This window comes from Dipodomys spectabilis, unplaced genomic scaffold (genome assembly GCF_019054845.1).
Source record: "Dipodomys spectabilis isolate Male_0828 unplaced genomic scaffold, ASM1905484v1 ptg000004l, whole genome shotgun sequence".
NCBI lineage: Eukaryota > Metazoa > Chordata > Mammalia > Rodentia > Heteromyidae > Dipodomys > Dipodomys spectabilis.
This window is the reverse complement of record NW_024870681.1, coordinates 8,542,885-8,567,354: the sequence shown is the minus strand read 5'-3', so window position 1 is coordinate 8,567,354 and position 24,470 is coordinate 8,542,885. Positions and strand designations below refer to the sequence as shown.

General features: G+C 47.6%; 1 protein-coding gene across 1 annotated transcript; it reads right to left on the bottom strand.

The window, feature by feature from the left end:
* Positions 1-655: 655 nt before the first annotated feature.
* Positions 656-13,088, bottom strand: CUNH17orf64 (chromosome unknown C17orf64 homolog). Its single transcript, XM_042691310.1, has 6 exons — positions 13,041-13,088; positions 9,764-9,865; positions 9,200-9,375; positions 8,746-8,845; positions 6,077-6,272; positions 656-741 (listed from the first exon to the last, which is right to left on the bottom strand). Exons 1-6 carry the CDS (start codon positions 13,086-13,088, stop codon positions 656-658), a joined length of 708 nt encoding a protein of 235 aa, XP_042547244.1.
* Between the last annotated feature and the right edge of the window lie 11,382 nt (positions 13,089-24,470).

The window sequence follows — 24,470 nt, the reverse complement described above, 5'->3', positions numbered from 1 at the left end:
CCTTAGCTCTTCAGCTCAAGGTGAGCACTCTACGACTTGAGCCACAGTGCCACCTTCAGTTTTCTGGTGGTTCATTGGAGATAAAAGTCTCCCAGGTTTTCCTGCCCAGGCTGGCTTTGAATCATGATCCTCAGATCTCTGCCTTCTGGGTACAGGTACAGGTGTGAGCCATCACCTAGCTATACTTTTATTTTTTGTTTTTAACCATCTAATGTGTTTACTTGTAGATTTAAAGATTCATTCTGGCTACCACAAGTGAGGGAAACCATGCAGCCTATGTTTCTCTGGGTCTGGCTTACTTAACGTACTATAATTTTTTTTCCAAGATTTTCCATTTTGTTATCATTCTTTCTGATGGATGAGTAGAATTCCTTTGTTCATAGGTGAGGTGTCTGCCTTCTTAGAAAGTGACTGGCATGTACATTATAAACAAATAAAAATGAACAAAATAATGACTATTATCCAAGTAAAGCAGAACTGTCTTAACCATGTTTATTTCCCACCCAATGAATTAAGAGCTGAGCATCCTTTTGATAAGGACGATTTCTTCTTTCCCCTCTTTAGTCCCACCTTGAGCTCTCCAGGAGCTGACATATTAAAGCCGCAGCGTGCTCAGTTGCAGGAGGAGCTGGCCCTTTTGTCCCGGCGGGTCCTCTTAGGGGCAGCTCTCTGGAGTTTCGGGAGCCCCCTTAATCCTTTGCCTCTTGAGTTTTGTCTTTTGAGGAAGTTTCTTTAAATGATCTGAAAGAGGGGTTAGAGGACGTCTTGAGGACATCACGAATAGTGAGGGCTCTCGGTTAACAGGGTAGACATAGGGTGGACAAGGGAGCAGAGAGGAAGGTGACATCTTACCTCATCTTCAGCTGTGTCCCTTACTATCTTCCCACCGAAACCCTCCTGCCTGCGAGGCAGGAGGCTGGCCTCACTCACCCTGGTTTAAACTTAAGGGTTCCCACACAGGCACCGTGCAAAGCCTTACAGTAAGTTAGGGACACAGCACAGACCCAAGTATTCTGGCCTCTGGCTTCATGTTCTTATTCCTCCTTGATTCTTTCTTGGGTCTTCTGACCCAATTATCAGTATTTGGCAAACACCCGTGACTGCGTGTACCAGCAGCAAGTTTCATGTTCCTCCTTCCCTCCAGGTCTGGGGCTTGAACTCAGGGCCTGGGTACTGTCGTTGAGCTTTGTGTTGGAGACTAGAGTGCTACCACTTGCAACACGGCTCTACTTCTACTTCATTGGAAATATTGTGGAACTTCCTACCTGAGCTGGCTTTGAACCATGATCTTCAGACCTCAGCTGCTTGAGTAGCTAGGATTACAGTCATGAGGCACTGGCACCTGGCTCCACCACTGAGTTTGTTTTGTTTTGTCAGTTGTGGGGCCTGAACTCTGGGCCTGGGCTCTGTGCCTCAGCTCTTCAGCTCAAGGCTAGCGCTCTACTACTTGAGCCACAGCACCGCTTCTGGTTTTTCTTGTTTAATGGAGATAAGAGTCTCACAGCCTGGGCTGGGAAGGTGGCTCAGTGGTAGATTCCTCAGCACCACATAAGCAAAAAGAAAAAAGCCGGAAGTGGTGTTGTGGCTCAAGTGGTAGAGCGCTAGCCTTGAGCTGAAGAGCTGAGGGTCAGCGCCCAGACCCAGAGTTCAGGCCCCACGACCAGACCCCCCCCCCAAAAAAAAAAAAAGAGTCTCACAGCCTTTCCTGCCTGGGCTGGTTTTGAACCATGATCCTCAAATCTCAGCCTCCCGAGTAGCTAAGATTACAGGCCACTGGCACCCAGCTTTCCATCATCAAGTTTTAATCAAGATAGGAACATAGTGTTCAAGACACACCACTCATGATACTATTATTTATGTATGCTGGTCTTGAGGCTTAAACTCAGGGCCTTGGCACTGTTTCTTATCTTCTATCACTCAAGGCTGGCACTCTATCTATAACTATAGTTATAGTTCCACTTCTGGCTTTTTGGTAGTTCATTGGAGTTAAGAGTCTCACAGACTGTCCTGCCTGGGCTGGCTTGGGATCGTGATCCTCAGATCTCAGCCCCTTGAGTAGCTATGATTATAGGCATGAGCCACTGGTGTCTGGCCTGCCATGTTACTTTTAATTACACGGTATAGTCAGCCTACAAAATGGTATTCACCATGTCCTATGTACTTTTTCATGCAACAATGATATGAACACAACCTCCCCACTATTGTATTCTAGCCCAGAAATGAGCTGGGGATGTAGCTCAGCACTACACTGATTGCTTAGCATATGTGAGGCAATAGGTTCAATCCCCAATACTGAAATAAAAGATCATCAGGACTTTTGAATCGGAAGTTGTGTTTATAGGTAGAGAAGCAAGCTGTAAAACAACAAGAAAAAAGAAAAAAAAAGTGGACCAATTCCTAGTGCAATAGCCTGATCTCTCTGAAAGTTTAAGAATACAAAAAAGCTGGGCTCCAGTGGCTCACACCTGTAATCCTAGCTACTCAAGAGGCTGAAATCTGAGGATCATGATTCAAAGCCAGTCCCGGCAGGGAAGTCCATGAGACTCTTATCTCCAATTAAACATTAGAAAACCAGAAAAGAAGCTGTGGCTCAACTGTAGAGTGCTAGTCTTAAGCTGAAGAGCTCAGGGACAGTGCCCAGGCCCACCACCACCATCATCAACAGCAACAACAAAGAATACAAAAAAGACATTTTGTTGGATAAAAGATTAAGGAGATAGCCTGGTGAAATCTGTTTTGAAAAGCCAACGTTACAGCTATCTCTGAAATTTGAATATGGTGTATTTAACCTATTATTTGAAATAAAATGTTGACCTGGAAAAGTTGATACCATTTATTTTAAAAAAGAAAGTTGAAATAAAAATTACATATAAGGGGTCTGGGAAGTTGGCTCAGTGGTAGAGTGCTTGCCTTGCATGCATGAGGCCCTGGGTTCAATACCTCAACACCACATAAACAGAAAAAAGCTGGAAGTGGAGCTGTGGCTTAAATGGTAGGGTGCTAGCCTTGAGCTGAGGAGCTGAGGAACACTGCCTAGGCCCACAGTTCAGCCCCAATGACTGACACAAAACAAAACAAAAAAACAAAAACAAAAATTACACATAAGGGACTGGGAAGGTGGCTCAGTGGTAGAGCGCTTGCCTTGCATGCATGAGACCCTGGGTTAGATTCCTCAGCACCACATAAGCAGAAAAAACTGGAAGTGACATTGTGGCTGGAGTGGTAGAGTGCTAGCCTTGAGCTGAAGAGCTGAGGGACAGCGCCCAGGCCCAGAGCTAAGGCCCTACAACTGACAAAAAAACAAAACAAAACATATAAAGTCAGCCCAGGCAGGAAAGTCCTTGAGACTCTTATCTCCAACTAACCACCGGAAGTGGCACTGTGGCTCAAGAGGTAGAACACTTTACCTTGAGCTGAAGAACTTAGAAACAGCGCCCAGGCCTAGAGTTCAAGTCCCATGACCGACCTCAGCCTGGGTAGGCTGAGGCAGAGGATAAAAACTTCTAGATAAGGCTGGGAATGTGGCTTAGTGGTAGCGTGCTTGCCTAGCATGCAGGAAGCCCGAGATTTGATTCCTCAGTACCACATAAACAGAAAAAGCCAGAATGGAGCTGTGGCTCTCAAGTGGTAGAGTGCTAGCTTTGAGCAAAAGAAGCTTAGGGACAGTGCCCATGATCTGGAGAAAAAGAAAAAGAAAGAAAGAAAGAAAGGAAGGAAGGAAGGAAGGAAGGAAAGAAGGAAGGAAAGAAGAGGGGGTGGAGGGGGAGAGAGAGGGATAGAGAGAGAAAGAGGAAGGGATGGAGAGGGAGAGAGAGAGAGAGAGAGAGAGAGAGAGAGAGAGAGAGAGGGGAGAGCTCTGGTAAGTGAGTGGTAGGACAACAGCTTTGAGTGAAGAGCTAAGATAGTGCCCAGGCCCCAGTACCAGCACACACACACACACACACACACACACACACACACACACTTTTAATAATTGCTTGAAGGGTTGAAGATATAGTTGAGCAGTGGAAGGCTTGCTTAGCATGCATGACAGTAAGGTCCTTGGGTTCTATCCTTAGCATCATATTTTTTTTTCTAAAAACCAAACTGCTTAGCCTGTCATCTAAGTCTTTCTCTCATTCTACGCCTTCTTTATACCCCTCAATTCCTCCATTCCTTCCATTCACTGCCAGGCCCAGACTGCCCATTTTTGTGTACTGTCCCCTTTCCCCCCCCCCCCCTTTTTTTTTTTTTGCCAGGACTGGGGCTTGAACTCAGGGCCTGGGCACTGTCCCTGAGCCTCTCTGCTAGCCTGTCTCAAAGCAAGTGAGCCACAGCGCCACTTCCAACTTTTTCTGTTTATGTGGTGTTGACTGAGGAATCGAACTCATGTAATCTAAGCAAGCACTCTACTGCTAAGCCACATTTCCAGCCCCCATTCCCTATCTTTTTTCTTTTCCCTTTTTTTTTTTTCTGTTGGTCATGAGGCTTGAATTCTGGGCTTGGCCACTGTCCCTGCGCTCTTCAGCTCAATGTGAGCGCTCTACCGCTGGAGCCACAGCGCCACTTCCGGTTTTCAAGTGGTTTATTGGACATAAGAGTCTCACGGACTTTCCTGCCTGGGCTGGCTTTGAACTGTGATCCTCAGATCTCAGCCTCCTGAGTAGCTAGGATTACAGGCGTGAGCCACCAGTATCCAGCTCCCCCTACTCCCTTTCTTTAAAGCCTGTCCAGACCTGTGTCCAGTGGATACCTTGTCCTGATCAACACACACCCTTTGCCCTGTGGCCTGGGAGAATTCATCTATACAAACCTGCCACCTCACTAGAAGGCTGTAGGGGGGGGGGTCACATGAGGCAAAAATTCAAAGCACCTGCCATAGAGACAGGCTGACCCAAAACACCAGAACTTGCTTGCCTATCTGATTCAGGGGCTCCTTGGCTGAGCATTGTCTGAGAGCAGCTTTTTTTTCCCCTTTGTTAATGTACGTAGGTCTTCGTGCTTGCTAGGCAAGTTTCTACCATTTGAGGCACACCCTAGTCCTTTTATTTTTGCCTTTTCGTTTTTTCTTTTTCTGGTAAGGCCTTGCACTTTTGCTCAGGCTGGTTTCTCTGATCTCAATTCCCCTACCTCCACCTCTTCAAACAGCTGGATTACAGATGTGAACCACCATGTCCAACCCTGTCCATCATTCTTGGAAGTATTGCCGTATACTTCTTGATTCATGCTGTAGACACTCTGGCCCTGCACTGGGTTCTGGGCCTCCCTGGCTGCACAGTCCATGCCAGCTGCCATGAACCAGTAATTGCTCCTGCTGGGTCCTGGGCCCAGCAGCCCAGGTGGTGCCAGGTGCCTCTGAGGTCACCTGAGGCCTCCCTCAATAGCCCCTCAGCTGGGCCTTCCGAACACCTGAGTGCATCTTGGGCTCACCTGCTATCTTTAGGCCACCTTGTTTGCCTTTACCTTCCGTGGCAGTAGCAGAGCATGGATGGCATTTGTGGCCCAGGAGCCAGTTCCAGAGATGGACAGGGCAACCATCTTTGTGTTCAGTGCATGGGAGGAGCCTTCATGGGTGCCAACTTGGCCTGAGTCCTCACTAAAGAGACTCCATTCTCTCTGACTCCCCCAACCTCTGTGCAGACAAGCAGTTATAGCAGTCATGGCCAAAGTGGTAGAGAAAGACATGGCCCACTGTATACAATAGTGAGAATTCTGTTGCTCTTCATAGATACTTCGTGGAGTCGGCCTGCTTGACCACTAAGAAACTGGCCCCATCTTGCTTTTAGTCATAGGGGAAAATGGCTTGATTTGAATGTTATCTGAAAACTTCAGGATTCAAAACCATATATAAACTAACCAGGCACTGATGGCTCACACTTATAATCCTAGCAACTGAGGAGGCTGAGATCCAAGGATCATGGTTTGAAGCCAGCCCAGGCAAGAAAGCCTGTGAGACTCTTACCTCACAGAAGGATGAAGAGAAGGTGGGAAGGAGGAAAAAGACCTTATCAGTGTCGAGCAGAGGCTTCTGGCTGCTCCCACTCCACCCACAAACCCCAGATCCAGGCCCAACTTTGAACACCAAGTGGGGAATTACCTTTCCCCATGGAGTCCTGCTCCACCGGCTCCTCCAGCATGGCAGCACAGTGGCCTGGGGCCTGCATCTTGGACAGCCGCTCCTTCATGCCGCTGAGGTTACAGCGCAGTCCCCAGGCATCACACAGTTTGGGCAGGCTGTCCTCCTGGTCCACCAACAAGGATCTCTCTCGGGCGTCCACGGGCCAGAATGCCACCTGCAATGGAGCCACCGTCTTTCAGGGAGACTTAAAGGAGGGGCAGTGTGAATGCTATAGTACCTTTCCTGTGCTTGTGGAGAAACTGCTGCATCTGACTGTATGTCCCAGTTGACTAGGCCAGAAAGATGAGCGTGTGTGTGTGTGTGTGTGTGTGTGTGTGTGTGTGCGCACGCGCGCGCACGCACGCGCGTGTGCCAGTCCTGGGGCTTGAACTCAGGGCTTGGACACTGTCCCTGAGCCTTTCATGCTCAAGGCTAGCACTCTACCACTTGAGCCACAGTACAACTTCCTGCCTTTTCTGTTCATGTGGTACTGAGGAATCAAACCCAGGGCTTCCTGCATGCTACACAAGCACTCTACCACTAAGCCACATTCCCAGCTCCACTCCCCCGCCCCCTCACCAAAAGAGCTGAAGTAGAGCTGTGGCTCGAGTGGCAGAGCAATAGTTTTGAGCAAAAAGCTCAAGGACAAAGCCAAGGCCTGGAGGAACACACACACACACACACACAAACACACACACACACACGTACAATTTAAAACTAATACAGGAATGGGCTAGGAATGTAGCTTAGAGGCAGAGTGCTTGCCTAGTATGAATGAAGCCCTGAGTTCAATTCCTCAGTACCACATAAACAGAAAAATCCAGAAGTGGTGCTGTGGCTCAAGTGGTAGAGTGCTAGCCTTGAGCAAAATAAGCTCAGGGACAGTGCCCAGGCCCTGAGTTCAAACTCTAGGACAGGTTTTAAAAAAAAGCAGGGGGGGGGGGTGGGAGGGAATGCTGGGAAGGTGGCTCAGTGGTAGAGCGCTTGCCTTGCATGCTCAAGGCCCTGGGTTCGATTCCTCAGCACCACATAAGCAAAAAGAAAAACGCTGGAAGTGGCGGTGTGGCTCAAGTGGTAGAGCGCTAGCCTTGAGCTGAAGAGCTGAGGGACAGTGCCCAGGCCCAGAGTTCAGGCACCACGACCGGACCCAAAAAAAAAAAAAAGTTTCACAGACTTTCCTGCCTAGGTTGGCTTCAAACTTCAGTCCTCAGGTTTCAGCCTCCTGAATGGTTAGGATTACTGGTGTTAGCTACCAGCACTCAGCTTAGAATGAGTTCTCCATCTTAATTGTCAAGCAAATTAGTAAATGCATATATTTTTTCTTTGGCTAGAATATTCTTTTTTTGGGGGGGGGTCTGGTCGTGGGGCCTGAACTCGGCCTGGGTGCTGTCCCTCAGCTCTTCAGCTCAAGGCTACCGCTCTACCATTTGAGCCATAGCACCACTTCCAGCTTTTTTCTTTTTGCTTACGTGGTGCTGAGGAATCGAACCCAGGGCCTCAGGCATCCAAGGCAAGAGCTCTACCACTGAGCCACCTTCCCAGCCCTGGCTAGAATTTTCTAATATGGTACTTTGTTTTCTTTTTCTTTTACTTTTTTTTGAGACAAAGTCTCTTTATGTAGCCCAGATTATTCTTTTGTTGTTGTTGTTGTTATAGGTCTTGGGGCTTGAACTCTGGGCCTGGGTGCTGTCCCTGAGCTCTTCAGCTCAAGGCTAGTGCTCTTCCACTTGAGCTATAGCGCCACTTCCGGTTTTCTGGTGGTTTATTGGAGATAAGAGTCTCACATCCTTTTCTGCCCAGGCTGGCTTTGAACCAGGATCCTCAGATCTTAGCCTCCTGAGTAGCTAGGATTACAGGCATAAGCCACCACGCCCGGCTCCCAGATTGTTCTTGAACTCTCAATCTTTTTACCCCAGTCTCTTAATCCTTTTGCCTCAACCTCCTGAGCACTGAAATTACAGGTGTGTGTCCCCACATTTGGCTACTAGGGTCAATATTGACAGAAATAAACTATACAAGCAAATGCCTTCTAGGATTCTCTGTGACTTTCATGTCTTGAGTCAAAAGTGGGTGAAGAACTATTCTAGGATGAAGCGGGGCATTGACAGCTACCGTCTTCAGCCCACCCCCACCCCACCCACAGCTCCTGAGCATGGCTCTATGTCCTGGCCCCTGCCAACCTCAGAGTGAATAAATATCAAGAACTTGCTGCTTAAGCCAGGCACTGGTGGCTCACGCCTGTAATCCTGGCTACACAGGAGGCTGAGACCTAAGGATCACGGTTCAAAACTAGCCTGGGCAGGAAAGTCCATGAGACTCTTATCTTCAATTAACTATGAGAAAACCAAAAGTGGCGCTGTGGCTCAAGTGGTAGAGCACTAGCCTTGAGCTGAAGAGCTGAGGAACAGCGCCCAGGCCCAAAGTTCAAGCCCCATGACCAAAAAAAAAGAACTTGCCGCTGAGCCTCTTCCTTGATCCTCAGGGCAGGGAAAAGGGACACAGTGGACTCAGGCAGAGCCATGGGTGGAGGCCAGAGGGGCCAGGCTGTCTCAGAGGGCTATGCAATCCCAGCCTTCCCCACTGATGACGTAAGAGGCAAGTGCACCAGGCCTCAGCTAGTCCCTGGAGGAACTTTCTCTAAAGCTCACCAGGAACTTGGCTGTCTGATTGGTTTTGGTGTACTTGTAGAGCCGGCGAAGCTGCTTTGCTTCCAGTTCTGAGAAGAGAGAGATGAATCGCCAGAGCATCCTGCAGGGAGACACCTCAGGATGAGTGAGGCCCAGTACCACCCTTTCTCCCTGTGGTCCAGGACCCATTCGGGGAGGAACAGGCAGGGAGGGGAGGGAGGTTGGGATCTGCAGAGCTGGAGTAGCATGTTGCTGGTGCATTATTCTTAGGTTGCAGGGTGGGGTGTTTGTCCATGTGCACAAGCAGTCAGTGCTACCCTATTGAATAGAGGGGCCCCGTTCCTTTCGCTCTGTCTCCTCCAACATCCCACCTCAGCTACATAAAGAGGGACTGGAGATCTTGACAAGGATGTGAACTTGAGTGAAGAGGAATGGTATACAGAGGGGATGAGGGGAAGGGCAGGAGGCTCCTTACTTCTTCCAGTGCTTAGTTTCCCAGGCTCGGCAGTAATGCTGCAGAAAGGTGTTGATGTGGTCCCCCAGGACCTCGAGGCTCTTCTTCATGTAGTTTAGCCTCTTCTTCTGAGGAAGGTCCTTGGGCAGGCTCAACTTGCGCAGGCACCTCTTCAATGGCCTTAGGTATTCTTTACACTGAGGAGACAGCAGGAAAGGTGAGGGGCTAAGGGGTGGGGAGTGGGGGTAAAAGACAAAAGATGTGGGGCTGGGAAGGTGGCTCAGTGGTAGAGCGCTTGCCTTGCATGCTCGAGGCCCTGGGTTCGATTCCTCAGCACCACATAAGCAAAAAGAAAAAAGCCGGAAGTGGCGCTGTGGCTCAAGTGGTAGAGCGCTAGCCTTGAACTGAAGAGCTGAGGGACAGCGCCCAGGCCCAGAGTTCAGGCCCCACGACCAGACCCAAAAAAAAAAAAAAAGACAAAAGATGTATGGGCAGACTTTCGGGACCAACACATTAGCCCAGCTGCAGCCCTTCCCAGCTCAGAAAGGGCTATGTGTGAGCCACCTTCCCAGCCTGCTTACTCACAATTTTGAAGGTGTCCTGGTCCAGGCCCTTGGCATGGCGGACGAGTGAGTCTCCAGCGGGGATGGTGCCAGAGCTCCTCTCTAAGCAGGGCACACTGGTCACCTGGGAGGAAGCAGGTACAGTCAGCTGAGGACCTTGGGCCACTGTTCTGGAGGGGGGCAGTGTTGGGAAAACCTTGGTTCAAATGGCAGCCAAAACCTTTCTCCCTTGCCCTCTTCTTTCTTGACCCAGCACTGTTTGCAAAGAAACTTAGAGAATCTAGCCCCGGGGGTGGAAGGATCTAGATTCAAAATGGGCCCTGGGCAAACGTGTGAGACCCTATCTGAAAAACTAAAGCAAAAAGGAATAGGGATATAGTTCTACCTCAAGTGGCAAAGTGCTTGTCTAGCAAGTATAGGTCCCGAGTTTAAACCCCACTACCACCAAAAACAAAAATAATCTTGAAATATTCTGATTCTTTTATAATACTAGTAGCATAACATAGATACTAGGTATCTTTTTTTTGGGGAGGGGAGGGCGGTTCAGTCATGGGGCCTGAACTCTAGGCCTGGGCGCTGTCCCTCAGCTCTTCAGCTCAAGGCTAGCACTCTACCACGTGAGCCACAGCGCCACTTCCGGCTTTTTTCTTTTTGCTTATGTGGTGCTGAGGAATGGAACCCAGGGCCTCATGCATGCAAGGTAAGCGCTCTACCACTGAGCCACCTTTCCAGCCTCTATGCTAGGTGTCTTTATAGAGCTCTTAATAAACATTAACTCCTTTTATTCTGTTACAAATTCCTGGAGGTTACATATGATTACCTTTGGTTACGAATGAGAACACTAAGACATAAAAAGATTTCCAAGATTCCTTCAAGGAAAGATCAGGGGGGCTCATTTATTTACTTATTTATTTATGTATTTATTTATTTATTTTTGTCGGTCGTGGGGCTTGAACTCTGGGCCTGGGCGCTGTCCCTCAGCTCTTCAGCTCAAGGTGAGCGCTCTACCACTTGAGCTACAGCGCCACTTCCGGTTTTCTGGTGGTTTATTGGAGATAGGAGTCTCACGGTCTTTCCTGCCCGGGCTGGCTTTGAACCGCGATCCTCAGATCTCAGCCTCCTGAGTAGCTAGGATTACAGGCGTGAGCCACCAGGGCCCGGCTTCATTTATTTATTTAGTTTGTTATTTGTACTAGTTCTGGAGGTTGAACTCTGGGCCTGGGCACTGTCCCTGAGGCTTAGTACTCAAGGGTAGTGTTTTACTACTTCAGCCATGTATCTTCTTTTTCTTGGTGGGGGAAGAGGGGCTAGTTAATTGGAGATATAACTCTCATGGACTTCCTTAGATCTCAGCCTCCTGAGTAGTTAGGATTATAAGCTTGAGCTACTGGTGTCTGACTTGTGTGAGTGTGTGTGAGTGAGTGTGTGTGTGTGTGTGTGTGTGTGTGTGTGTGTGTGTGTGTGTGCCAGTACTGGGGTTTGAACTCAGGCCCTGGGCACTGTCTCTTAGCTTTTTGTTCAAGGCTGGTGCTATATCACAGCTCCACTTCTGGCTCTTTGGTGTTTAATTGGAGATGAGAGTCTCAGTGGACTTTCCTGTCTGGGCTGGCTTTGAATCTCAATCCTCAGATCTCAGAATCCTGGGTAGCTCAGTGATAACAGGTGTGAGCCATCAGTGCTTCATGTATTTTTCATTCAGTAAACATTTATTGACTACCCAAACCTCAGGCATATGTCTTTACATCTATACCTTTAACGCCATGGCATGGAGCTGAAGGACATAGTGTGACAGTGGCCACCAGAATCTTTTGACAGCAAAAAAAAAAAAAAAAAGTGGGGCAGGGCTGTGGGAATGTGGCTCAGTGGTAGAGCGCTTGCCTAGCATGAAGCCCTGGGTTCAATTCCTCAGTACCACATACACAGAAAAGGCTGGAAATGGTGCTGCGGCTCAAGTGGTAGAGCGCTAGCCTTGAGCAAAAGAAGCTCAGTTCAAGTCTCAAACTGGCAAAAAAAAAAAAAAAGTAGGGCAAAGAGAGTAGGCAATTCATTAGTGGTTCCATTCAAAGTGATTGTGAACTACTATTAGAAGTCAGAGCAGCTGGATTAGAGTACATGTCTGGATTTGCATCCAACTTTCCACAAGCTGTTCTGTGTGTGTGTGTGTGTGTGTGTGTGTGTGTGTGTGTGTGTGTGTGTGTTTGTGTGTGTGTAGGTTGTGGGCCTGAACTCTGGGCTTGGGCCCTGTTCCTCAGCTCTTCAGCTCAAGGCTAGGGTTCTACTACTTAAGCCACAGGGCCACTTCTGGCTCTTTCTGCTTGTGGTGCTGAGGAATCAAACCCAGGGCCCCATGCATGCAAGGCAAGCACTCTACCACTGAGCTACCTTCCCAGCTCCAACAAGTTTCTTTTTTCTTTTTTTTTGGTTGGTCATGGGGCTTGAACTCTGGGCCTGGGTGCTGTCCCTCAGCTCTTCAGCTCAAGGCAAGTGCTCTACTGCTTGAGCCACAGTGCCACTTCTGGTTTTCTAGTAGTTTATTGGAGATAAGAGTCTCACAGACTTTCCTGCCCGGGCTGTCTTTGAACCAAGATCCTTAGATCTCAGCCTCCTGAGTAGCTAGGATTACAGGTGTGAGCCACTGGCGACCGGCCCCAACAAGTTTCTTAGCAACACCAGTGTTCTTTCCTATCTACTAGGGGCAAGAAAGATGTCCCATCCATCCAGACTCTGAAGGGAAAGGGCAGGGGAAGGTGTAGAAGTAGTGGGATCAGGGACAGACAGGTTCCTCCAGGCCCCTAAAGAGAGGGGACTTTGGATAACTTCAGAAAGGTAGGTGTCTAGGACACTGCACAACTGCATCACCACACACACACCACATATGTATGTACACATACTTAAACTGGACCCTCTAGCTAGCTTCTTGGCAGGATCACAGGTCTCTGATAAGCATGTTTATCACCTCCCCCCCCCCCCCCTCCAGGTGCTGAGAATCAAAGCCAGATCCTCCAGGCAGGTCAGGCAAATGTCCTGCTCCTGGCCTACACTCTAGGTCATCTGTTTGAATGACTTACATCCTCTCGCTCTCTGGGCCTCTTGCTCACTCATGGAACCCCATTATTTCCCCCTTGTTCTCATTTTTGTTTTGTTTTGTTTTTCCTTCTACATCTCCTCTACTTTTCCAAAACCCACCCACCTCTGGGAGGGACCTTCCTTTCCTTGAGGAGACGTGTGTGTGTGTGTGTGTGTGTGTGTGTGTGTTTGGGTGTGGGGTGGCTCCCTCATCGTCCCATCTTTCTGTTCACCTTCTCTAGTGGCTTGTCTCCACCCCCCTGCCCATCAGAACCCTCCATCTCCAGAGGGGTGCTGGAGGGCTCCATCCAGGCTGGCACTCCTCGGGTTCCCTCGGGCTTCTGACCCACACAGCTTCTGTGACCTTGAGTGTCTCAGGGAGTGGACTGGTTGGCTCCAGAACTCCGAGCAAAACCATGGCAACTGCCAACACAGAGCCCAGGCCCCCTCCCCCTCCCGCCCCCAGGCCAGCGCCTCCAAACCCCAGCAGGGACCGGACCCGGACCCGGGGGTGAGCTGAGCAACACGGGGCGGGGCAGACTGGAGAGTGTCAGGGGACCCCCCCAACTGAGCCGGAGGGGCTGGTACCCCCTTTCTCCCAGGAATCAGATGCCGTTGACTTTGAACCCCGGTAAGGCTTTGGAAGCAACTGTCCCGCGTGGGAACCATCCCCGCCCTGCCCTCTTTGGTCACACGGGGACGGAGGGGGTCCCCCCCCCAGGGCTTGTAACATTCCTTTCCGGATTGGGGACAAAGGACTAGAGAGAAGGCGGGCGCTTTTCCCCTCGGGCAGTCTCCAGGAAGGTCCTAGGCCAGTGGCGTCGGGTGTCGGGGCTGATTTGGGGAGCGTCCTTCGGGCCCATCTTTCCCGGGATGGGGCCCGGTGGGGACCCCGTGGCGCACCCCGGAGCGGGGTGTGTAGAGCGGCTCACTTGCCTTGGGTCCGCGGCCACTAAGTGGATGCGGGGGTTTGGCTCGGGCTTTTCCCACCAGCGTGCCCACGGCGGGACGGAGGCAGCGGGGTGCGCGGCGTCCGGGGGTCTCGGGGGTCCGGCGGGCCGGGGGACGTTGGCAGGCGCTGCGTGCAGCCGCGGGGTGCAGCCCGGGTCTCTTCGCCCCCAGCGCGGCACTGGCGCCCCGCGTCTTCTGGGGCCGAGACCGTTGCAGCCGCCGTTCGCTCACTCGGGCCTCATCTTCTCCCCCGGGGCGCTGGGTTCCACCGCAGGAACCTTCTTCCCGGTCCTCGGAGGGTCTGCGGGGCAGTTTCCTTACCCGCTTTGATCCAGGTCTCTCCCTGCTCTGGTCCTGGGTGATCTCTTTTCGGCCCGCTAGCAGAGACACCTGTTAGGGACCTGGTGCAGGTGGGGTGGGGGGGGGGGAGGGGGGATGAGATCCCTTTCTGTTTGATGATGGTCGTCCTCCTCCTCCTCCTCCTCCTCCTCCCCCCTCCTCCCCCGTGTGTGTGTGTGTGTGTGTGTGTGTGTGTGTGCCAGTTCTGGGATTTGAACTCAGGGCCTGGGTGCTGTCCCTGCACTAATTTTTGCTCAAGGCTAGCCCTCTTCATCTCCACTTGGCACTTTCCAGCTGACTTGGAACTGTGGTCCTCAGATCTCAGCCTTCTGAGTAGCTAGGGTTACAGGTATGAGCCAATGGCGCTCACCTTCCTTGTTGATGATGATGAATTTCTCCTTCTTCTTTTTCTTGTGCCAGTCCTTAGGCTTGAATTCAGGGCCTGGACTCTGTCCCTAAGCCTCTTTGTGCCACAGCCCCACTTCTGGCTTTTTCTGTTTATGTGGTACTGAGGAATTGAACCCAGGTCTTCATGCATGCTAGGCAAGCACTCTACCATAGTGCCAGCTCTTTCCCTGATTTTTTGTTCAAGATTAACACTTCCAGATCTTTTGGTAGTCCTGCCTGGTCTGGGTTTGAACTGTCATCTTCAGAAGTCAGCCTTCTGAGTAGCTTGAGTGAGTAACTAGCACCTGGGTTTAGAAATTCTTTTTAAGTTCTCTGTACCATCAAGCTTAGCAAATGTCTTTGATTTATTTTTAAGGGGAGAGAGAAAGAGGGGGGGGGGAAGTGCACCATTATAGGCCCTACTTCTCTGCCTGCAAACTGGAAAGTTTGTTCTCTGAGTATTCACTCAGAATTATTTTACTGCAAAGGATCATCACATTAGCCAGAGCAAGGGGAAAGGAGCCCTTCTATGTACTTTTATTCAGAGTGTCAATTGGTAAATGATGTGTTCCAAAACATTTAATGAGACCTCTTACCCATCATGGTACTTTGCAGGATTAGTCCTAAATTGGAAAGTTGTTGAAGACCCTTGCAGTAGTGACATTTTGGAAATAATTGAAATGTCAGCAATAACAAATGAAACATGACATGTCTATACAAAGGTTAGAAATCAAGTATTAAAATGTTGCACTTGGTGTTTATCAACATGGAAATGGAACCAAATCAGTCATGAAGTACAAGCTTCAAATATCAAGGGTGACTTCTCACTGTCTTTGTTTTAAGAAAATAATAAATGTGCTCTACTTTTAGAGAAGAGTCTGGTTTTGTCTTTTTGAGACAGGGTCTGACCTTGAACCACAGATTCTTCTGCATCTACCTCACAAGTGCCGAGATTAATACAGGTGGTTCCTATCGGACCTAAGAGTCTGGTTTGTTGAGTTGTGCTTTTTGTTGGGGGGGAGGGGGTGTTTTGTTTGTTTGGATTGGTACTGGGGCTTGAATTTAGGACCTAGGCACTGTTCTTTAGCTTTTTCACTCAAGGATGGCACTCTACCATTTCAGTCACAGCTTTACTTCTCTCTTTTTGGTGGTTAGTTGGAGATGAGTCTCATAAACTTTTCTGTCTTTGAACATTGATTCTCAGATCTCAGTCTCTAAGTTGATAGGATTATAGGTGTGAGCCACCAGCACCCAGCTAAGAGTCTGTGTCTAAAAGCTACTCATCAGGACTAAGTAGCATCATTAAAACCTTAAAGCAGAACACAAAAGAGTATTATACATTAAAACTCAGAAGTACATAGAAGAACCATAGTTTTGTTTTTTTAAAGGGAGGGCGCTGGGAAGGTGGCTCAGTGGTAGAGTGCTTTCATAATGATGCCCTGGGCTCGATTCCTCAGTTCCACATAAGCAGAAAAAGCCAGAGTGGCACTGTGACTCAAGTGCTAGAGCGCTAGCCTTGAGTTGAAGAGCTGAGGGACAGCACCCAGGCTCAGAATTCAGGCCCCATGACCAACAACAACAACAACAAAAGAAGCAGCAAAGATTTAAACATACACTCACCTAGCAAGGTGCCAGGTGGCTCATGCCTGTAATCCTAGTTACTCAGGAGGCTGAGATCTGAGGATCATGGTTCAAAGACAGCCAGGGCAGGAAAGTCCATCAGACTCTTATCTCCAATAAACCACTCAGAAAACCAGAAATGGTGCTGTGGCTCAAGTGGTAGACAGCTAGCCTTAAGCTGAAGAGCTGATAGTACCCAGGCCCAGAGTTCAAACCTCATGATCACCAAAGAAACAACAACAACAACAAAAACAAATAACAACAAAAATACACTCTCCTAGAAACACACGTCTACAATTCAGAAGGAAATAAGTGTTAGAATTTCAAAGCTTAGCCATCTGTGCCGCTTAGCCTACTGTACCCTCCTTTTCACTCCTGGAACTTCCAGCCAAGCTTGGGCTCTGGACAGTTGCCCTATTTCCCTAGTAGGTTTTGTTTTTGTTGGTCATAGGGCTTGAATTCAGGGCCTGGGCACTGTCCCTCAGCTCTTGCTTAAGCCACAGTGCCACTTCCAGTTTTCTGGCAGTTAACTAGAGATAAGAGTCTCATGGATTTTCCTGCCTGGGCTGGCTTTGAACCATGATCCTCAGATCTCAGCCTTCTGAGTAGCTAGTATTACGGGTGTGAGCCCCCAGCCCCCAGCCCCCAGCTCCATAGTAGTTCTGTTGTTAACACAGGGTGTAGTTTGAAGGTACAACTGAGCTCAACAGCAGTAAGGAGTAATGGCTCAAATGCATTAATTAAGGCCCAATATAAGTCCATGGCATTTGAGAGCTATTTTTCAAAATTCCATTGGTCAACAGAAAATGACTCTAAGGAGAGTTGACTCATTCAAATAAGATATTGCCTGCAACATTTCTTAAAAATAAAATGAGGGGGAGCTGGGAAGGTGGCTCAGTGGTAGAGTGCTTTCCTTGCATGCATGAGGCCCTGGGTTCAATTCCTCAGCACCACATAAGCAATAAAAGCCAGAAGTGGTGCTGTGGCTCAAGTGGTAGAGTGCTAGCCTTGAGCTGAAGAGCTGAGGGACAGCGCCTAGGCCCAGAGCTCAGGTCCATGACTGACAAAAAAAATAAAATAAAATAAATAAATAAATAAATAAAACGAGTTGGGTGCCAGTGGCTCACACCTGTAATCCTGGCTACTTAGGAGGCTGAGATCTGAGGATTGTGGTTTAAATCCAGCCAGTATAGGAAAGTTTGAGAGACCAAAAAAGCTGGAAGTAGACCTGTGGCTCAAGTGATAGAGTGTTAGCCTTGAGCAAAAAAAATTCAGAAACAACACCCAGGCCCTGTGTTCAAGCCCCAGGACTAACACAAACATGAACAAAGAGCTATGTGTCATGTATGAGAGGGGTAAAGGTGGGGGTGAAGGCTATCCATTTGTCCACTCTACTTCATGCAACAATTAGTCCCATAATGATCATGCTCCATCCTTCTCCAGGCCTACAGCACGGAGATCCTGAAGTTCTTGTAGATTCTGAAAAAAAAAAAAAAGAACATGGAAGATGGACCTTAGCACCTGAGTATGTTTCCCTTATAGAGCTGGAGAGCTGGTCATCTTTTGCTCTCTCTAGGTTAAACAGTGCTACGGAAATTTCTCTTCCCCCTAGAAGAACTCTCCTCTATGCCTTTCCTTGACAAGAAACCCGAGAGGTTCTCTTGATTTTGTGGACAACTTATTTGATTATTCAATTAAAATTGTACTAAGAGTTAGGCAAGCACACCTGTAATCTCATCACTTGCGAGGCTGAGGATTGCAAGTTGTTTTGAAAACAAAAAGAAACAACAACAAATTGCAACAAGATCCCCAGAAAAGAAAGGCTATTATGATTCTTGTTCTAGCTGGATACTGGTTTTTCCAGAGAATGTTGACCCCCCCATCCCCCCTTCCCCCCCCCCCCCTCCAGCTGAGGGGCAAGGCATCTGTACTCCAAAACCACCACGGTGTCAGTCATTACCTAAGCCTAAGTCAGAGTGTTGGGAGAATTTATTGAAGGGTTTGGATCAACAAATTCTATCCAGCACCTTGTATGTGGGGACTCATCAGAGAGATCTGCAACCTCAAAGATGGTAAGAGCCTAGAAACTAACAGGTCTGATCTAATGATATCCATCATCTTAGGAGTGTTTCTTGGAGTTAGAAGAATCTTTAAATCTGAATCAGGTCCCCCCTCAAACAGAAACTGTGAGAAACACCAGAGTTTGGAGGGAAAGGAGTCAGGGGAAGAAGGCCAGGAAGCCACACCCCAACCAACCTTATTTCAGGCCCAGTTGAGAGACTAGGGGTTTATGCAGAATGCGCTCCTTGACCACGCCCACTGAGGCTGCAGTAGCCTACCCTCAGCCTTGAGCGATGGACAGGAAGTACCTTCTGTCCAATCACAGCACCAGGTCCTTTCCAGCCCTTTTTCTCCCTTCCCCCAGCAGGACAGACACACCTGGTACACAGGCCAAGGACATCCTATCCCTTTATTTCTGCTACTCTCAAAACACTTCTCAGAAAATATTTGGTGCTTTTCCTTGTTCTCTTGTATCTGATATTTACTGTACTTTTCCATTTAATGAAGTCCTGATTTGATTTCACTTTTTATTTTGTCACAATGTTTTAATTTGGGCTTCATATGCTCCAAAAATATCTTGTCAGGGTATCAAAATAACACTGCAGAATGGCAACCTCAGAGCTTTGGGGCCTGTTTCTAAATCGTGAAATGATATGCAAGAGTCTGGGATCCTGTCAACGATTGGGCTTAATGATTTCCATGTGGCTCTTTCTGGAAGGTTTTCTTTCCTAAGATAGGGCTTAGGAAGATGAGCAAAGAAAACTGCGGGCAGCAAACATTGGAGCTGGGAATGATTTTTGAGAGAGAGAAGAAAAAACTCGCTCCAAATTTCGTAGCAATTTCTCCCAGAAGGACTCACACTTGCTCTCCTATTTCAGGGCACTTTGTATTAACCCACCTCCCTCCGGGCCGGGGTTTGGTGGAACTTGGGGACAGGTGTGTTAAGGGTTTTCAAGACAGTGAAAAATCTTGTCGCACGCAGACTCTTAGAATCCCCAAAGAGGGCATAGGTATCAGAATTTTAATAGCTGTCCCAGGAAATTCTTCTTATTTTGGTGATACTGGGTTTGAACCCACGGTTGTCCCACTTGCAAGGCAGGTGTTCTACCAATTAAGCCATGCCCCGAGCTCAAAGGCAATTTTTAATTTGTTAAATGTGTGTGTGTGTGTGTGTGTGTGTGTGTGTTGATACAGAAGCTTGAACTCACTTGGGTTTTTCCACTCAAGGATAACGTTCTACCACTTGAGCCACACCTCTACTTTTATTGGTGACTAATTGGAAGTAAGAGTCTCCTAGACTTTCCTGCCCAGGTTGGTTTCAAACTAATTCCTTGGATCTCACTCAGCCTCCTGAGTAGCTAGAGTTACAAGTTTGAGTCATGGTGCCTGGCTTGTCTTTTTACTCAAGGCTCACCTTCTACCACTTGACTCCTACCTCTCTGATAGTCTCATGGACTTCCTGCTTGGCTAACTTTGAACTGCCTTCCTTAGGTCTCAGCCTCCTGAGTAGCTAGGATTACAAATGTGAGCCACTGGCCCCCAGCTAGGCAATTCTTTTTTTTTTTTTTTTTTTTGGGTCTGGTTGAAGGCCTGAGCTCTGGGCCTGGGCGCTGTCCCTCAGCTCTTCAGCTCAAGGCTAGCACTCTACCACCACTTGAGCCACAGTGCCACTTCCGGCTTTTTTTTTTCTGCTTATGTGGTGCTGAGGAATTGAACCCAGGGCCTCAGGCATGCAAGGCAAGCGCTCTACCACTGAGCCACCTTCCCAGCCCAGGCAATTCTTATTAACAGGAAAATTTTGACCACACTGGTATGGTAAACTTGAATACACAATAGTCAGTTTGAATTAAATGATATTGAAAAACATGGAATGTTATTCAGCCATAAAGCCCCCATAGATGAATCTTAAGAACATGAGTGAGGGGCTGGGAAGGTGGCTCAGTGGTAGAGCGCTTGCCTTGCATGCCTGAGGCCCTAGGTTCGATTCCTCAGCGCCACATAAGCAAAAAGAAAAAAGCCGGAAGTGGCGCTGTGGCTCAAGTGGTAGAGCGCTAGCCTTGAGCTGAAGAGCTGAGGGACAGCGCCCAGGCAGAGTTCAGGCCCCACGACCGGACCCCCAAAAAAAAAAAGAACATGAGTGAAATAAACCACACACAAAAGAGCAAATATCTTATGATTCCAGTCATAGGAAATATCAAGAGTAAACAAATTTATAAGAGAAAGTAGAAGGAGAGTTACCAGGGTTTAGGAGAAGGATGGATACCAAATATTTGTTTGAGGTAATGAAAAGTTCTGGAACCAGGTAATAATGATGATTCCACCACATTGTGAATATACTCAATACTATTTTTTTTTTTTTTTTGGTCATGGGGCCTGAACTCTGGGCCTGGGTACTGTCCCTCAGCTCTTCAGCTCAAGAACCACAGCACCACTTCCAGCTTTTTCTGCTTATGTGGTGGTGAGGAATCAAACCCACGGCCTCATGCATGCAAGGCAAGCACTCTACCACTGAGCCACCTTCCCAGACCTGTTCAATACTATTGAATTGCATACTTAAAAGAGGTCACAATGGAAACTGGGCATCAGTGGCTTACTCCTGTAATGTTGATTACTTGGGAGGCTGAAAATGGGTGAATCTGTTTGAGGCTAGCTCACAAAAGTTCTAGATAACACTTTTCAGCCAATAACTGAGCCAATGACATGTGCCTATCATTCTAGCTAGAGCAGAAAGCCAATAATAAGTGGAGTGTGGCCTAGGTCCTTGCTTGAATAGGAAGTGAGACTTTATCTTGAAAACCAGCACCCAAAAAAGGATGGGAAACATTGTTCAAATTTTTCTTTAGACCTGAGGCCCTGAGTTCAAACTTCAGTACTGTAAATTTATTAACTAATTAAAAGGATGTTTATTTGATATGTTTTACAATTAATGGTTGAATTAATTTAAAAGTGAAACACGAATTTACGATTATATTGAAATCAAAATAATAAGTACTCAAACTCAACAATACCAAAATGTTTTTCTATATTTTCCAATTATCTTTGTTCTTGAAGCTCTGTCTATTGAGCCCGTGTGGTGGAAATATTCTCTAATGTTGTGTGTACCTCCACATGTCTTCCCTGCTCTGCCCTCAGCCATGTCACCTTGGTGCCTGGACACTGGCTGTTATGCTAGTATTTACACAACAGAAACCCCAACACTACAAATCAAGGTCCCTTCTTCCACAGCAAGTTGACTGTTAAGCACTTACCAACGCACCTCCTCTGCCTCTATATAGCTCATGCCTATAATCCTAACTACTCAGGAGGCTGAGATCTCACGATTGCAGTTTGAAACCAGCCCAGGCAGGGGAGTCCAGGAGACTTATCTCCAAATAACCTCCAAAAAGCCAGCAATGGAGATATGGCTCAATTGGTAGAGCCACCAGGCTTGAGTGATAAAACTCAGATACAGTATCCAGGCCCTGAGTTCAAGCCCCAGAACAGGTACAAATAAGAAAACAAATTAAGTTGGGCGGCAGTGGCTTGCGTCTGTAATCCTAGCTACTTAGGAGACTGAAGATCATGGTTCAAAGCCAGCCCAGGCAGGAAAGTCCATAAGACTCTTATCTCCAATAAACCACCAGAAAACCCAAAGTGGTGCTGTGGCTCAAGTGGTAGAGCTCTTGCCTTGAGCTGAAGAGCTGAGGAACAATGCCCAGGCCCAGGCTCCAAGACCAACCAAAAAAACAAAAACAAACAAAAACCACCTGAGGATTAAAGAAAGATAATTTATGTAAAGGGGCTTGCTCATGAGTCTCCTACATTATCCAGCATTTGTTCCCTTACACTAGCAGAAAGAAAAAGGAAATTAGGAATCTGGACTCAAAAGTATCTTTTACAGCTCTCAATAAATATTTGTTGAACTGAGTAAGTGATTGAATGGATAGATGTTCTTGGTACCAATGTAGAAAATATTATCTTAACAGCTGCCACCAGAATTGCTTTTACCAAAGGAAATGACTCCAAAGCTGCTGGAGCAGAAGGTGAGAGCAGAGGACATGTCAGAAACCTTGTTGCCAAGGAGAGATAGCTGAGCTGCTCTCTGGAAGGCCAAATGAGAATTTGGCCTGTGTTTTAGATCTAGAAAAGGATGCCAGAAGGAAGACTGCTGCAGAGATAGAGGCCAACAAAGCAAACATGTGATGCTGGGGGCAAGCTGGGTGTAGAGTAGGATGGAGACTATAGATTCCATAAAACATTTCTGGAGATGGGGTGGTTGGAAGCATTCGTCTAGTTTGTATTTGTTTACTGTAGGGTACAAGACACAGCCACTCATTGGAACACACAAACCTTGGGTAAAATTTTACTCTGTTAGAAAGCCTTGAATATGTGTTTATTTGGAATAGGATGAGTTGAAAGAATCTGGTTCTATCTTGGACCGAAGCTGCTAGTTAATAGCTAAAGAACAACTATACACAAGTAAAAACTATAGCAGAGGCAGAAAATGCTCCAGGATGAGGAAAATTCCTAGAATTATTCAAGTGCCTAAGGCTCACTCCTATAATCCCAGCTACTCCAGCAGCTGAGATCTGAGGATAACAGTTTGAAGACCCAGGGAGAAGAGAAGTGTAAGAGATTCTTATCTTCAGTTAACCACCAAAAAGTCCAAAGTAGAACTATTACTCAAGTACTGGAGCATAATAAGCCTCATTGAGCACAAAGGCTCAGAAACAGTGCCAACATCCTGAGTTCAAGCCATAGCACATGCACACACATGACCACGTGTGTGCACACATGAAAAAAAAACCTGTCACTGAAGAGAAACCTGGAGACACAAATAAACTACATGGTGGTTTCTTGCATTCTGGAGCAGAAAGTGAACACCAATTTAAAAAAAAAAACTGTCAAAATCCAATCCAGATGTGTGAGATTTAGTTAAGTATACTTAGGTGTCAACTTCTAGCAAACACTGTGGTAGTATGTTAACAATGGGGAAGTTAAATAAGAAATATACAGAATTTTTTTTTTTTTTTGGTTGGTTGTGGGGGCTGAACTCGGCCTGGGTGCTGTCCCTCAGCTCTTCAGCTCAAGGCTAGCGCTCTACCACTTGAGCCACAGCGCCACTTCTGGCTTTTTTCTTTTTGCTTATGTGGTGCTGAGGAATCAAACTCAGGGCCTTATGCATGGGAGGCAAGCGCTCTACCACTGAGCCACCTTCCCAGCCTCTATACAGAAACTTTTTACAAAATTGATCTGGGTGTGGGCTCACATGGTAGAATGCCTGCCTAGCAAGCGTAAGGGCCTAAATCTAACTTCCTAATAATGCCAAAGAAAAAATCTTTATGACATTCCTATAAATTATTTCAAGCCGGATGTTGTGGTATACATCTGTAATCTCAGAACTAGGGAAGCTCTGGCAGAGCTCTCAGAGATCCTTCTGGCAGAAATATCAGAAATTTGAGGCCCTTTGGTGACCCGAAAGAGAGAATGGGTTTGTGGCCCATTATGAAAAAACAAAAGAATACTTTAAAAACAAAACAAAAAGCCAGGCACCAGTGGCTCACACCTGTAGTCTTAGCTACTCAAGAGTCTGAGATCTGAGGATGGATGTTGGAAACTAGTCCAGGCAGGAAAGTCTGTGAGTCTCTCTCTTTTCTTTTTCTTTTTTTTTTTTTTGGGTCCGGTCGTGGGGTCTGAACTCTGGGCCTGGGCGCTGTCCCTCAGCTCTTCAGCTCAGCTCAAGGCTAGCGCTCTACCACTTGAGCCACAGCGCCACTTCTGACTTTTTTTTTTTTTTTGCTTATGGGTGCTGAGGAATCGAACCCAGGGCCTCAAGCATACAAGGCAAGCGCTCTACCACTGAGCCACCTTCCCAGCCCCTGTGAGCCTCTTATCTCCAATTAACTACCTAAAAACCAGAAGTGCATAGCTGGGTGCTGGTGGCTCACACCTGTAATCCTAGCTACTCAGGAGGCTGAGATCTGAGGATCATGGTTCAAAGACAGCCCGGTCAGGAAAGTCTGTGAAACTTTTTTTTCTTTGTCAGTCATAGGGTTTGATTTCTAGGCCTGGGCCCTGTCCCTGAGCTCTTCAGCTCAAGGCTAACTCTCAACCACTTGAGCCACAGTACCACTTCTGGCCTTTTCTGCTTATGTGGTGCTAAGGAATTGAATCCAGGGCCTTATGCATGCGAGGCAAGCACTCTACCACTGAGCCACCTTCCCAGCCCAAGTCTGTGAAACTCTTATGTCCAATAAAACACCAGAAAAATGAAAGTGGCTCAAGTGGTAGAGCACTTGCCTTGAGCTGCAGGGCTCAGGGACAGC

Coding starts and splice junctions, on each gene's coding strand:
- CUNH17orf64 (XM_042691310.1), bottom strand. CDS start 13,088: ATGGAGGGTTCTGATGGGCAGGGGGGTGGAGACAAGCCACTAGAGAAG. Junction 8,846..9,199: donor GAAACTAAGCACTGGAAGAA/GTAAGGAGCCTC, acceptor GTCTCCCTGCAG/GATGCTCTGGCGATTCATCT. Junction 6,273..8,745: donor ATCAGACAGCCAAGTTCCTG/GTGAGCTTTAGA, acceptor GCTCCATTGCAG/GTGGCATTCTGGCCCGTGGA.